Source organism: Myxocyprinus asiaticus, chromosome 12 (assembly GCF_019703515.2).
Source record: "Myxocyprinus asiaticus isolate MX2 ecotype Aquarium Trade chromosome 12, UBuf_Myxa_2, whole genome shotgun sequence".
Classification (NCBI taxonomy): domain Eukaryota; kingdom Metazoa; phylum Chordata; class Actinopteri; order Cypriniformes; family Catostomidae; genus Myxocyprinus; species Myxocyprinus asiaticus.
The window spans coordinates 43,590,416-43,605,015 of NC_059355.1; the positions used below are offsets into that span (position 1 = coordinate 43,590,416).

The following is a 14,600-nucleotide window of genomic DNA, read 5'->3' on the forward strand; positions in this document are numbered from 1 at the left end:
GGAAGCAAAATGATATAAGATATTAAGTCTTGTTAATATAATGTAGTGAATTTTATGCAAAAAAAATAAATAAATAAAATTAAAAAAAAATAGCTTTTGCCAATGGAATGAGACATTTTTTTGTCTTAGATTTATTTTCTTACCCCATTGGCAAATAGGGTTTTGTTGTTTTAAAGATTGCTTCTCAAGTAAATGTATCTTCTTTGAATGTTTAGATGTTTTTACTGCTAAACAAGGCATAAGAAAAGTTTTTTTTTTTTTTTTGTGAAACAGTGGTTCTCAATTGATTTTGCTTCAGGATCCAGATTTTATATTGGACATGAAGTGGTGGACCAAAAGAGTACTGAAATGGTTCATCATTCAAAAGTAAACAAAAATCTCTTTAAAACATTTAAATGTATTACTATTAATATAATATTTAACAAACATATTAATTAATTAAAATAATATAAATCTTGACAGCCAGTAATTTACCACACTAAACATATACAATGTTTAACCTCATAGGAAGTGAACTCATATTTAATGTAGTTGGGGTCAGATTTTCTTTAACTTGAAAAGCCATGATTATGGTTTTCGAGGAAGAGAAAATATCATGCAACTGATCTATTTTGGCATCTGTGTGACGAATTTGGGCAAAAATACCATAAATATTAATTGGATGTTGGGAGGAATGTCACTTTTAAAATTTGATATAATTTTAAAAAGGTGATACATTTGTTTTTAGCATTTAACATGGTTTTTTCCCCAGTGTCCACAACCTTATCAAAACAGACCCCACCTGTTGAGAACCACTGCTCTACAGCACATCTTTTACTCTTTTATAAGTGTGCCTATATACTAATACTATTTTGGACAACTTTGGTAAATACATTGATGCAGTTTTAGGGAAAGAACAAAATTACATACAGCATCAGTTCTAGCTTCCCAAAGATCATAGCAATAAATCGTATTTAAAGCCAAAACCAAATCCATTAAATGGTCCAAATGATACTTTGAAGGGTGTTGTATAAATATTGTTAAACAGTGATAACTGTATTTCCCTTCATTTACTTCATGGACCATAATTTTGATACATGATTCTGCAAAAAGAATTAGATCAAAGATCAACTTATTATTACATCCCGTTGTCATTGTCTATTAGAAAAAATATATCTTTCATCTCTTGTTATCTTTTTAATACCCAAGCACTTAAACAACCCTTCAAATATGAGCACTTTTGTTTGGTTTAGTAGACAAACAACTTGTCTACGATTAAGTCAATGTTTTCCACCATGGGATTCTCATTGAAATATGATGTTTATTGAAATAAAGAGTTCAAACCATTTTGGAAAGTTCATAGTGTTAGTCACATTACTGAGGTCACACCCAAGGACAGCCCATGGTCCATTCACAGACATTTGCCATTTGATGAGTAACACTTTACAAAAAGTTTCCATTTGTTAACATTAGCTATTAACTGACATTAACCAAGATTAATAAATGCTGTACAAAATATATTGTTCATTGTTAGTTCATGATACCTAATGCATCAACTAATGTTCACGAATTGAACCTTATTGAAAGTGTTACCATTGGATGCATTTTGCTCACAAAGGTGGCAAGAACTTTCAAAACCACACGCTACAATCTGATTGGCTGGATTTTACACAATTTCTCTGAGTCTGGGTTCAGGTTTTGTCAGTCTGCCAGGAAATAAAGTTGTATTTGCAAGGTACCAGGTTGCTACAATGAGCAATCTACTAAAGAAAAAGTGACATTAAATCTGAGATAGAATATTAATAATTTGTTTGAAACATGATCACTAGAATATTACTATAGCAAAACCATGGTTGATTTAAGGGTTAAACAAATAAGGAAACAATATTAAACTACTGTAAACATAAAATTATACTTAATATAAACTAATAAACTTTTTTTATAGAACTGAAAATATAGAGATAATCTAGTAGCAAATACTGAATAGTCCCTTTAAAGGGAAAGTTCACCCCAAACTGAAAATTCTCTCATCATTTACTCACCCTTATGCCATCCCAGATGTGTTTGACTTTCTTTCTTCTGCAGAACACAAACAAATATTTTTTTGAGAATATCTCAGCTCTGTTGGTCCTCACAATGCAAGTGAATGGTGACCAAAACTCAGAAGGTCCAAAAAGACATAAAGGCACCATAAAAATAATCCATAAGACTCCAGTGGTTAAATCCATAGCTTCAGAAGGAATATGATAGGCAAGAAAAAGATCAAATAAGATAAAATAAGAAGGCATCTTACAGAGATTGAACAGTACAAATAGTCAGGTTAACATTGCTCGCATTCTTCGCCATTCATTTTGTTGGTCTGAACGAAGTACCTTAGTGTGACAACATGGTTGTTTCTAAATTTACTTTTAAGATGGATGAGCAAATGGAGAGCTCGTTGGTTGACAATGTGTGTCAAAAATGGTGGCACCATTAATCTTAAGCAACCTGAACTGTTGTCAGGTAAAGGGCGTAGGAGCTTATTTTGTCATAGCATACATTGCATTGACAAAAGGCAGACAAAGGAAATCCAAAGCTTGATCCATTGCTACACAAATAAATATAATGCCATTCTGAGCAGAAGCATCATGCCTATTCAAACTGAACTATACATTTTGAGCCCAGTGGATTTTGAATGCAACTTCCAAAAAAGTATCTTTAATAATTATGTTGCATGATTATTGTAAGTACAGAAGAAATCATACATTCACATGTCTAAATTTAGTCAGTTATGTTCAGACGCAGTTAGGTCAAGATAGATTTATTTAAAAATATTTTATGTTAGAGCGGCCTCTTTGTACACATAAACATTTTTAAATAATTGTAATAAAAAACAAAAGAATGAGCCAGGACTGCCACTATAGTTTCTCTATAAAAAAGAAAAGAAAAAGTTGTTATCGTGTTGTACGAAAGAGCTGCTTGTAGCTATTTGACAGGGGTTTTTTTTTTCCCCACCTCTGTAATTCTTGTAAAAAGATTTAAGTCTCGAAGGGTGCCCAGAGCTCTCTATTGTTGCTTCATTTTCAGCATCCCATCCAAAGATACATTCTTCCAATAGTGGAATCCCAGAAATTTCCCACAGTCTCACTATGTTCTCTTTTGTTCAACAGTTCTACCTCACATATCTTCTTGCCAGAAAAACCTCTGTGTGTTGAGAAAGGCTTGTGGAAAACATGTCGAAGAATGTTTACTTTTGAACATTGTAAAATTACCCCCTTGGCAGCATGTAACCACTATGCGGTCAGTGTTGAAATGTATTTACACCAATCAGCCACAACATTAAAACCACCTACCAAATATTGTGTAGGTCCCCCTTGTGCCGCCAAAACAGTGTCAACCTGCATCTCAGAATAGCAATCTGAGATGGTATTCTTCTCATCACAATTGTACAGAGCGGTACTTTGTCAGCTCGAACCAGTCTGGCCATTCTCTGTTGACCTCTCTCATCAACAAGGCATTTCTGTCCACAGAACTGCCCATCACCCATGTTTTTTGTTTTTTGCACTATTCTGAGTAAATTCTAGAGACTATTGTGCGTGAAAATCCCAGGAGATCAGCAGTTACAGAAATACTCAAACCAGCCCATCTGGCACCAACAATCATCCATGCGATTATCTAATCAGCCAATCGTGTGGCAGCAGTGCAGTGCATAAAATCATACAGATATGGGTCAGGAGCTTAATTTAATGTTCACATCAATTATCAGAATGGGGAAAAAATTTGATTTCAATGATTTGGACTGTGGCATGATTGTTGGTGCCAGCAGGCTGGTTTGAGTATTTCTGTAACTTCTAATCTCCTGGGATTTTCACGCACAATAGTTTCTAGAATTTACTCAGAATGGTGCCAAAAACAAAAAACATCCAGTGAGTGACAGTTCTGTGGACAGAAATGCCTTGTTGATGAGAGAGGTCAACAGAGAATGGCCAGACTGGTTCAAACTGACAAAGTCTATGGTAACTCAGATAACCGCTCTGTACAATTGTGGTGAAAAGAATAGCTTCTCAGAATGCAGAAGTTTTGGCAGCACGAGGGGGACCTACACAATATTAGGCAGGTGGTTTTAATGTTGTGGCTGATTGGTTTATGTTTCAAAACAGATACCCCAAATGTTTTAATTAGAGCAGTTATCAGTGGAAGGATGTATTGATAGAGTCAAGGTGCTTAAAGTTACAATGTTGTTCTTACAACTTTTTAAAGCTGAATGATGTTTACAATTGTTCTTTTGAGAGGACACAGTGTGTATATTCATCCAGTCACATGATCGTGTCCTCAGAGCCCAAAAATGTGTGTTATCCTTACAAACTACATTCACTCTCAGTCAATTATCCAAGATAATGAACTTGTTTTTTTTTTTTGTTTTGTTTTTTTTCTTTTTCCTTTTTCTCCCCAATTTGGAATGCCCAATTCTCAATGCGCTCTAGGTCCTCGTGGTGGCGTAGTGACTTGCCACAATCCGGGTGGTTGAGGATGAATCTCAGTCTGAGACCATCAATCCGCCCATCTTTTCATGTGGCTTGTTGAGCACGTTACCACGGAGACATAGCACGTGTGGAGGCTTCATGCTATTCTCCGCGGTATCCACGCACAACTCACCACATGCCCCACCGAGAGTGAACCACATTATAGCGACCACGAGGAGGTTACCCCAAGTAACTCTACCCTCCCTAGCAACCAGGCCAATTTGGTTGCTTAGGAGACCTGGCTGGAGTCACTCAGCATGCCCTGGATTCAAACTTGCGACTCTAGGGGTGGTAGTCAGCGTCTTTAGTCGTTGAACTACCCAGGCCCCAGATAATGATTTTGTTATGCTGAATCTTGTTTTACCATCCAGCTGTTTCAAACTATAGTTATATGTGAGATATAACACTTGGATCTCTGAGATATAACAGCTGGATCCCAAACAAATTGATGTTCATACTAAGGTAAGTTATGGTTCATTCAGTGCAGCAATTGCTACATTGAAGCTATTAAGGATCAGACAGTATAGACGGTAAGTCTATCCCTTACAGCCTTCTTTTCATTCACATCAAAAATCAAATATGGTGCTACTGTGAAAATGGTCTATTGCTCATACTACAAACACCCATATTCAAAAGCCCATACCCTAAGTATTAAATTGCTTGCGTAACTCACACCATTTGTGTTACTGTCATACAAGATACCTCAAATCATGTGACTTGTTGAGAATCTGTGTGATATTACTTTTCTAGAATAGCAACACACTAAAAACTCTCAAAACATCTTAGCAGCTGCACCGCAACACCCTGGTCACCACACACAACACTCTAGCATCTTGGCAATAAGTCTTCCACAGGCAAGCAACAGGTAGTTTTTGAAAACCTCCTGGATTTTCCTTGTGCTCCTCCAGTCGGACGGCAAAACAACCAAGTGGGACCCTCGCGGTCAAACAAAGAGAGAACCTATTGCCCACACTAAAGGTCAAATTTCCCCCCCAAAGATCACATCCTAATACCAGCCCTAATCACAAATCTTTAATATGAAACATACTGTTTATGCATTAGAAACTGCATGGAAACTGGACACATACTGTACAGAAATGCCTCACTGGGAACGCTGTAATTCCCACTGCAGGCTGAGGTCCACACATCTAGAGCAAGTGTTTGGTGTTGTGGGCAGATTTATAGGGGAGTTAAGTGTTATTTATACGTGACCTTTGAGGATGTGCGTGGTTTGGCTCCCAGGAGCGAGTGGGTGGGAGCATTAGCACGCCCGCTGTCAGACGGAGCATACCAGGCCACCGGCGTGGGATTTACACATAAAAACTCTTATCTTGAGTCGTGAGTCAGATGGCAAGTATGTAACTCTTCCCAAACTTTCAGTGCAAAACAGAGGCACTCCTGTGAGGAAGATCAGAAGCCTTTGAGATTGAAGATGTAGGACTCCACAGATAGGGTAGATCACCAAGGATGAGGTAGTCTTCTTTTAGAAACAGTATATAATAAAAGTTATAATAATTGTGGGTCCCCTTTCTCTTTTATGTGCTGTTTGCTAAGTCATCATTATTACTATTCCTGATCCACTATTTAGGGTTAGGGATTTGAACAGAATTAGGCCTAAACTGTGGAGCGAAACTCACCCTGCAAAGTTTGTGCTTTGGACATGAATAAAATTTCACAGCTTCTTGAGGAGATGTGCTATTATTTTCGTAAGTAACTGGACTAATAATTTTCGCCCTTGCGCACAATAAAAAGAGCAATAAGAGTCCAGCCTGATCACACTGTGAATTGATCCTTCGCTAAGCCCCGCCTTAATTGTGATTGTGACCAGCAACATTTATATGCAAAATGAACGTGTATAACATCAGCAAGGACACCTACATTTGCTCTGAGGTCATTTAAAGCTAATAACTTCACATTAGTTAATTTAGGTATTGATTCAGGCCTTAGTAAATAAATAAACAGTTTAGAAGCTTCATAGTGAATGTGTTATAGAATGTTATAAGCAGTTGTGTTCACCTTCACTAATGTTATAAGGTGTGTAATCGCTATCAAATAACAATTTTCTCTTTTAAAGTGACTGTGGCAATCATTTTCCTCAATTCTGATTCACAGTCTCCACAGTTTTCAATCACATTACTGTCTAATTTAACCATTTCTTTTACAAAAATCATCAGATAAATGTGCTTTGCAATGTCACTCTGCAGTCCAGCCCACCCCCTCCCCCCTTACTAGGTCCTCGTGGTAGCATGGTTACTCACCTCAGTCCGGGTGGCGAAGGACAAGTCTCAATTGCCTCCGATTCTGAGACCGTCAATCCGCGCATCTTATCACGTGGCTTGCTGTGCATGACACCGCGGAGACTCACAGCATGTGGAGGCTCATGCTACTCTCCGCGATCCATGCACACCAGTTGTTATATATTGATATCATAATCCAACAATTGTTTATTGTTGTCCAGTTTGTCATTTTAATATGATACAGTATTAATATTATTACTTTGAGGATTTGTTGTATACAATAGTAATATATTTCTGTCTTATTTACTTTACTTTCACCTGGAGCTTATATTCTGACGCAGCAGTATTGTTGCAATAGGCTGTATTTCATGTAAGCATCGTAGGCAACATTCGTAATCGTATTGTAACAGTAAGCATGCAAGGCACGGCAGCCCCTCAGCAGCACACTAGAGCATAAGGGAAAAAAATATTGCATTACCATTTATCAAGCACTGAAACTTTGCTTGGTTCAGAACAATCTGGAATAATGTTAAACATTGTAACAGTCACCTCTTTGCAACCTGAACTTGTTCAGAACTTTAAATATTAGTGACATCTGCGCTAAAACGTATCTAGACACAGCGCAACGACTGAAACAGAATGCAGGTGTCTCGAAATGTGTTTTTGAAACCTGAAGTTCTTTTTAATTTGACATATTGTCTAAAAATGTGCCAGTCGTGTGTGAGACACTAAAGAAACAGCAAGACATGGTGCAGCAGTCAAGGATGTTCGTCCAGCGCCTTTACTTTAGAAAACAATGGAAAAAAACAAAACAGACGCACACAAAACACATTCATGTGAACGGCCCCTAACTCCTAAACTGTCAACCTGAACAAATCCCAACCCCACTAAGCTAAAACAAAATCCAGTTAAGACAGCTCCAAATGCATTTAATCCAGCTGTAGTCTGGCTCTTGTCTTTCTCTGTCAGCACACAGTAAACATGCTTGTAATAGAATCAAGCAACACAAATCTTCATCCTTTACAGGCATTAGGCAGTTTGACAATCGTGATTGTATTCCCGGGACATCAACCTCTAGCATTTGTAAACATCACTCTGAGTTGGATCTAGCCATCCATTGCACTTTTTCATTTACCAATTTTCTTGCCTTGATTTTCAGAATCTACCATCTTTTCCCCTTTATCTCCATGAGCCTGGGCCTTTGTACTGTAATACAATATAGAATGGTTATTCAGTCTAACCCTGCACAACCCTGTTTGTCTATTATATGGATGATGGCCAAAAAAAGCAGGCGGTACAAAGACCTTTAATGATCAACACTATGTATTTGTCTCGTATAGTTGTGAACAACCATGTTCATGCCAAATATGTTAAGAGGCATTGCAGTGCTTTGAAGAAACTGGAACGAAACCTGAGGAAGTACTTTGAACAATGCAGTGCAATTTTATATGTGTATAAAACACATTTTACTATACACAACAGGTAATAAGAGACAAATAAACTTTGAAAATGATTCAAAGATGATTAAAAAGGTTTATATTAACTAAAATGCTGAACTTATAAAAAAAAAAAAAAAAAAAAAATGGGTCTGGAATAGCATACTATCATACTATTACTATATTTGCATCATGTGGTATATATACTACATGAACAATATTTACATTTTCCAAATGTATGGAATACTCAGTTGCAGTGGCGTAATTGCAGGGAGGGCAGGGTGGACAACCGACCCAGGGCCTGGGGTGAGAGGGGGCCCACGACGGTCAGCCAAAACGGAATGATAACGATGGATAATGGATGAACCAGATGTGTATTAACTTTGAGTTTTAATATCTTTTTCATGACTCATTTTTCGATCGGACTGACAAAAGTTATGACACGTTTTTATGCAAAATGCAAAACAACCATCCAAGGTGATAACTGGACGCCAGTCAACAAATTATATGTCCACGTAACATAGTTTGAAATGTTTATTGTTGTATAATGTACTGTTTCACAATCTATTCATTTTAAAATTGTAGATCATATTTAGTGTATACTGCACAGCAGTAGCGGTTCTAGCTTGTATGGTGTCCCGGGCGAAACCCGCTTCAACATGCCCCCAGAGTTGTTGAAAGGGGGCGGGGGGGGGGGGAGTTGGGGTGGTGGTTCTTTGTGGGTGCCTCGTGCCCCCCGCCACCCCGCAAGATACCGCCCTGGGCATCTGCCCATGTCGCCCATGCCTAAATCCACCACTGCTGCACAGTATGCAATAGGCAGTACGGCTTGTGTTCCATTCCAAATAAAGCAATTGTGAAACTTTTAAATATGAAAATTATGAATTCCAGTAATCCAGAATGATGTGGTAAAATTTTGGCCCACATTAAAAAAGGTAAGATTATTCTGGTGCATCAGATGGCAGTGCATCAGGAGTGGAACAGGAAGTAAAGTCAGTAGTATGTTTATTTAAAGGCTGGCAAAACCCACTTGATGGTGTTGAAAATTTACAGTGGCCATTTATGCAAAATAAAAGTTTAAACAATTTGAAAATAAACTATTTACAAAACTTGACATGGCACACACCTTGGAAAACAACAAAGTCACTCAACTGTCCATAAATAAACCGCCCACAACAGAGGGGAAAGTAGGCCTTCAGAAAATATTTTCCCATCAAAAGACTCAAAGCGAAAAGCATTCAGATATAAAACATAAACATACATTAAACATAAACATATTATTTCTCCAAAACATAAGAAAAAATAATGTGTCATCTTGGATGTTGTCATGAACCCTACTAAAGTGTAAGAGAGACAAACCAAAAAAAAAAATTTGTACAAAAGGATATAAGCAAGAACACCCTTATCTAATCTAAACTATTTGGAAAATTGTGAAATTAAGTTTCACAAACATCTGAGGGTATCTGTCATTGTAGAAACGAGAAGACAAACCATAAGAGACAATGACATTTTACACATTTATATACAGTACTGTCCAAATTAAAACTGCTGACTGACTCGTTCACTCATGCACTTTTCACTACACAGTGAATGTGATTTAGTTTGCTAGATAAGAATGAATTAAAATAAAAGGTATTCACAAAAAAAAATACTATACACTTTGTAAGATGTTTCATACACATTGGGTCCCAAATGACGTAAGAAATGACATTTTAGCAACATGATCACACAGGAAATCAATGTGTTGTTTCTGAAAGTTCCAGTTCCCTAGGATCAGCCACATTAAGCCTATTCACTGACAAGCGGCATCTACTAGCAGACATTATTGCATCAGCTGCTGAATGTTTACCTTTCCTTGTGGTGCGACTGGAAGCATGTTGCGTCAGCAGCAAGGGAGACCCGGGTTCGGATCCTGCGTTGAAACCAGAAAGTAATTACGTTCGCAAAATCCGTGACAATTGTGAATCAGAGGTTGCATTTTCCCCTCCAATATTACATTTTTACTCCACTGATGGTTAGGTTTAGGTTTGGGGTTTGGGGTACAGTTTATAAAATATGCATTCCTCTTCACTGTAGAATTACTGAAAACATCTCGCTTCACACCTCGCTTTTGCCACCCCTCCATGGACATTACACCCAGAAAATGGAGCTCACACGTGCCCATACACCCAACGGCATTTACCACTTTGACCACTGGTGGCAGTGTTTCGAATTTCAGCAAGCACAGACCGATTTTAGCTAAAGAAAATTCAACCTACTGTTTGCGATTTCACTGTGAGACCATTCTGTACATTCTGACCTTCTAGGCTGAGACTCAATCCATAAAAGTCAGATGTTAATCAGATTTCAAACCAGCCTGCCTGAAAAAAAGTCTACTTGATAAAATGTGCTACCCATGGTGGTAGCTCACCCTGAAAAAAAAAAAAAAATGGCACTTCTTTTTCTAATTAACAACTCTAAATGACCTCATCAGCCATTCGTTTTATGGGAGCCTCTTCTTAAAAATTATCTACTTGCCACTGATGAGCATGTTTCTTCTGTATATTCGCAGGGTGACAAGCCATCATACCTTGATGATGAGCCATCCATTGGCATGACCTATTGAGATGCACTGACTGCTATGGAGGCCAAGCACCTGTTTCGTGAGCTCTGCTAAAAACAGACACATGATTTACTGCCTGTGAATCTTCAGAGTACATAAGGCCTTTTTCCCCACTGGTTGCATCAGTTCTATATCAACGTGACAACACGCCCTGCAGCCATATGTAAACGGGATTAAAGCCAGTCATGGCACTGAATTTGTGAGGTGGATAATTCAACAATATTTTTCCATTTAGAGGTCGTGTGTGAACAGGACGCGTTGTATTAATGCGACAAATCAGGTCCGATCAAGTTGTAACACACTGCCAAAAAGTTCGATATTGGGGTGATTCTTCCACTTGGGGTGCTTTTTGCACTGTGCATCTCTAATGTAAAGCACAGTTAAAAAATCTTTTACACGCTTAAATCTACTAACAGTGCATGCAACACAGGAGATTTATTTAAAGGAATATTCTGGGTTAAATAGTCGTAAGCATTTGTGGCATAATGTTGATTACCACAAAAATAAATAAATAAATAAATAAATACAATTAATTAAATTAAAAACATACAAATTTAATCGTCCCTCCTTTTCTTTAAAAAGAGCAAAACATCGAGGTTACAGTGAGGTAATGGAAGTGAATGGGACAATTTTTTGGAGGGTTTAAAGGCAGAAATGTGAAGCTCATAGTTGTAAAAAAAAAAAAGAAAAGAAAAAAGCACTTACATTAACTCATATATTATTTGAGTCATTTAAGGGTTTGTTGACATTACATCGTCATGGCAACAAAGTTGTAAAATCGGCTATAACTTCACACCAAAAAGGTTAGTAAGTGATTTTTTTTTTTCACACTAAAATCATGTTAACATGCATATCCTTTGTGTCTTGTGTTTATACTTTTGAATAAGCAAGTATTTTAATGTTAAAAAATTTCCATTGTAAGTGCCTCACTTTTATTTTTAAGAAAGAGGGGCAAGTCAAAATTAATTTTGTGGTAATCAATATTATGCCACAAATGCTGGCCATTTAGCTTAACTTGTATTGAACCCGGAATATTCTTTTTTATTTTTTCTGAAAGTATAAATGAGTAAATTACGGCTTGATTGGAAATGACACCCAACAAAATTATTCTGCTCACAGTGGAGATTTACCTTCATTTTTCTTTATGTTCTTCAAACATCACTCATATTTCATTCCAAGCATGCTTTTCACTGACAGAAAAAATGTATACAAAACTTTAAAATATTTATTGAGTGAAAATGATTTCTGTTGATTTTGCTCTTTGTTTTGATTATCATAATTTTAAATGTAATAATTTGTATTTTTACAATGACTTTGTATAGTTTAATATTGAGTCTGGCTAAAACAGAAATCTACATAAAACACATTTGAAAAGTGCCAGAAATAAATGATTAAGTCCTGGTAAAAAGTTTTCATGTCAGTTGTAATGCGACCTTCATATAACAAAACAAAAAACATTGAAATCTCTTTTAATACAAATTTAAAATGCCATTTAGTTGTAAGCCTGTGACGTGAGAGTCAAAAATGGTTGTTTATCTACTTTGTTGAAATAAATGCCAAATTGGGCAGACAAAGCAATGAAAGAACTCTACATCTTAGCGAAGCATTTTCGGCAAATTAAATCCGAATTTTATCTGCCCTTTGGTAGCAATATGGATAAAAAAATGGAAAGCCGTTGCATGTGTGAACAGCAGATGCTAAACAATCACTGGAAAAGATGTAAATTTAACTATAATTTATCGGGTCTCATGTGAAAGTGATTATTGTCAGATGACAAACAGTAAATCAAATTTTGAAGAAAAAGATATGCAGAACTGTGTCAAGATCCAAAATATTTTTATTATCAGTACAGCTGTTAACATGTGTTACATGTACAGTAAACTTTTTGAGTGCAAGTATGTCCATGTTTGTGGTTTATGAATTGTGTTTATCAGATGTTTGTTAGTTGATGCCACAGGCAGGAGGGCATAAACCTTTCCATCTTGTCAGCAAAAAACCCCAGTGGAGCAAAGAGAGTACTGAAGAACTGCAGAAAGAGAAAGATAACAGAGAGAACAGTTAGATGGATCCGTCATGTACCATTTACCAAGCCAGATTCAGAACTTACTAATAACCTTCTTAAGACCACATGAAATCAAAACAGGAGTTTTGAAGTCATCTATATGCTAACATACTCCTAAAAGTTGACAAAAATAAAATATTGCCATCTTTCTCTTCTGGTAAAACGGACCAAAATTATTGATGACTCATGTTGCACTACATAGATTTTTGTCCAATGAAATGCTCTTTATGATATTCTGATCCATAGATGTACAGAATATGTAGCCCCTTTTCAATGTAAACATATGAATTTGTTTTTGACTATTTTTTCATCTGCCAGGCAAAACCTATATGTCTGATAGCTTAGTATATGTCATAGTACACCTCTCCTAAAACAAGCCGCACAATTTGATGCATCATTCCCTTGTGTCTGTGGCGCAAACGGTGCGAGACGAGTTACGTGCCAAAGTGTTGCACGGAAAACTTAATTATGAGCGATAATAGCCTAACAGTGATGCTTGTCTTAGCAAGCACCACTAGTAAAATCTCAGCATAATGGTTTCTTTGCTGAAATGAAAGTTATAATTATTAGGACAAATTAAGCTGAATTATCAAAATGGTTTCATTTTCCCATAACTGGTCAAGTTTTTGCCATGACTATACAGTATTTACAAGTTACATTGATATTAATGAATGTTTTTCCAAGCCCTAAACTAAGGTAAGATCATAAAACCCCATCAACACTGGACGCAGGTGGCATGTCGCGTCACTTCAAAAGCAATAGAACCAATTAGAATCAATGATGCTGTCTACACTGGAAGCGTGTGTTGCGCCGACAGTAAACGGGTGTCCCTTTCCATTTTGCGCTGCACGTGCTGTACTACTACTGCCAACAACACGAATAAATGGTTTAGACCGTTCGTGTCGACGCATACAGTGTAGACAGTCTCAAGCCGTCACATCAATGGACACGCCCGGTGTAGACAGGGTGTTAGCGAAAAGTTTGGAAGTTCTTTTGAATGAATAGATGAAGAAGAATTAAATGTATATGTTATCAGTTTGAATCAATCTAATGACTCATTCGCAGACTGAATCAGTTGGAACAGTTCTTCACCGAACTATCATTAACATTTAAGACATTTTCATGTCTAACTTTTATGTGTACTTATGGCTTATGAGACTAAAATCAGTGTTATTACTGTCTGGTTGCTCATGACAATGTGTAGATAAAAATTCACAACAGAACAGACTTTTATCATAAAAGGTATTTTAAAAAAATAAATAAATAATAAAAAAAAAATAATAATAATAATAATAATATATATATATATATATATATATATATATATATATATATATGTATGTGTGTGTGTGTGTGTGTGTGTGTTAAACAAAAATAATGCTATTTTTCAGAAAACTTTATCGAGATTTCAATTACAGCTGCTCCAATTAACTACTCGTGAAAAGTGTCAATTATAGCGCTCCATTCTGGTCTACTCCCATTGCGTCAAAATGCTGTTTACAGTGTATTTTTTGTCCATGATGTGCAAGAATGCAATGACATATCAGAGCAGTTTAAATTAGTCTATAGGCACATCAGCTCACTTCTGTGTATACATTTATTCAAGAAAGTAATTCAGGAACACAGTTCTCAGCATGTTTTGGAAGTGTAACCTACATAAAGAATATGGCATACACAAAAAATAAGTATTTTAATGTAAATTCTATTAATCAAAATAAATTATAATGAGGAAATAATAGACAACAATAATCTGTCATAATCGTGAGGCCCTGGTTATAGACT

The 14,600-nt window shown here is 36.6% G+C and overlaps 1 protein-coding gene across 3 annotated transcripts in view; it reads right to left on the reverse strand.

The window, feature by feature from the left end:
• Positions 1-12,575: 12,575 nt before the first annotated feature.
• Positions 12,576-14,600, reverse strand: part of LOC127449345 (suppressor of tumorigenicity 7 protein-like) — a 27,471-nt gene continuing 25,446 nt past the window's right edge. For all 3 annotated transcript variants that reach the window (XM_051712709.1, XM_051712708.1, XM_051712707.1), the window contains exon 15: positions 12,576-12,782. In XM_051712709.1, coding sequence (XP_051568669.1) covers positions 12,698-12,782 — 85 coding nt within the window. In that variant the 3' untranslated portion in view covers positions 12,576-12,697. The remainder of the gene's footprint in view (positions 12,783-14,600) is intronic.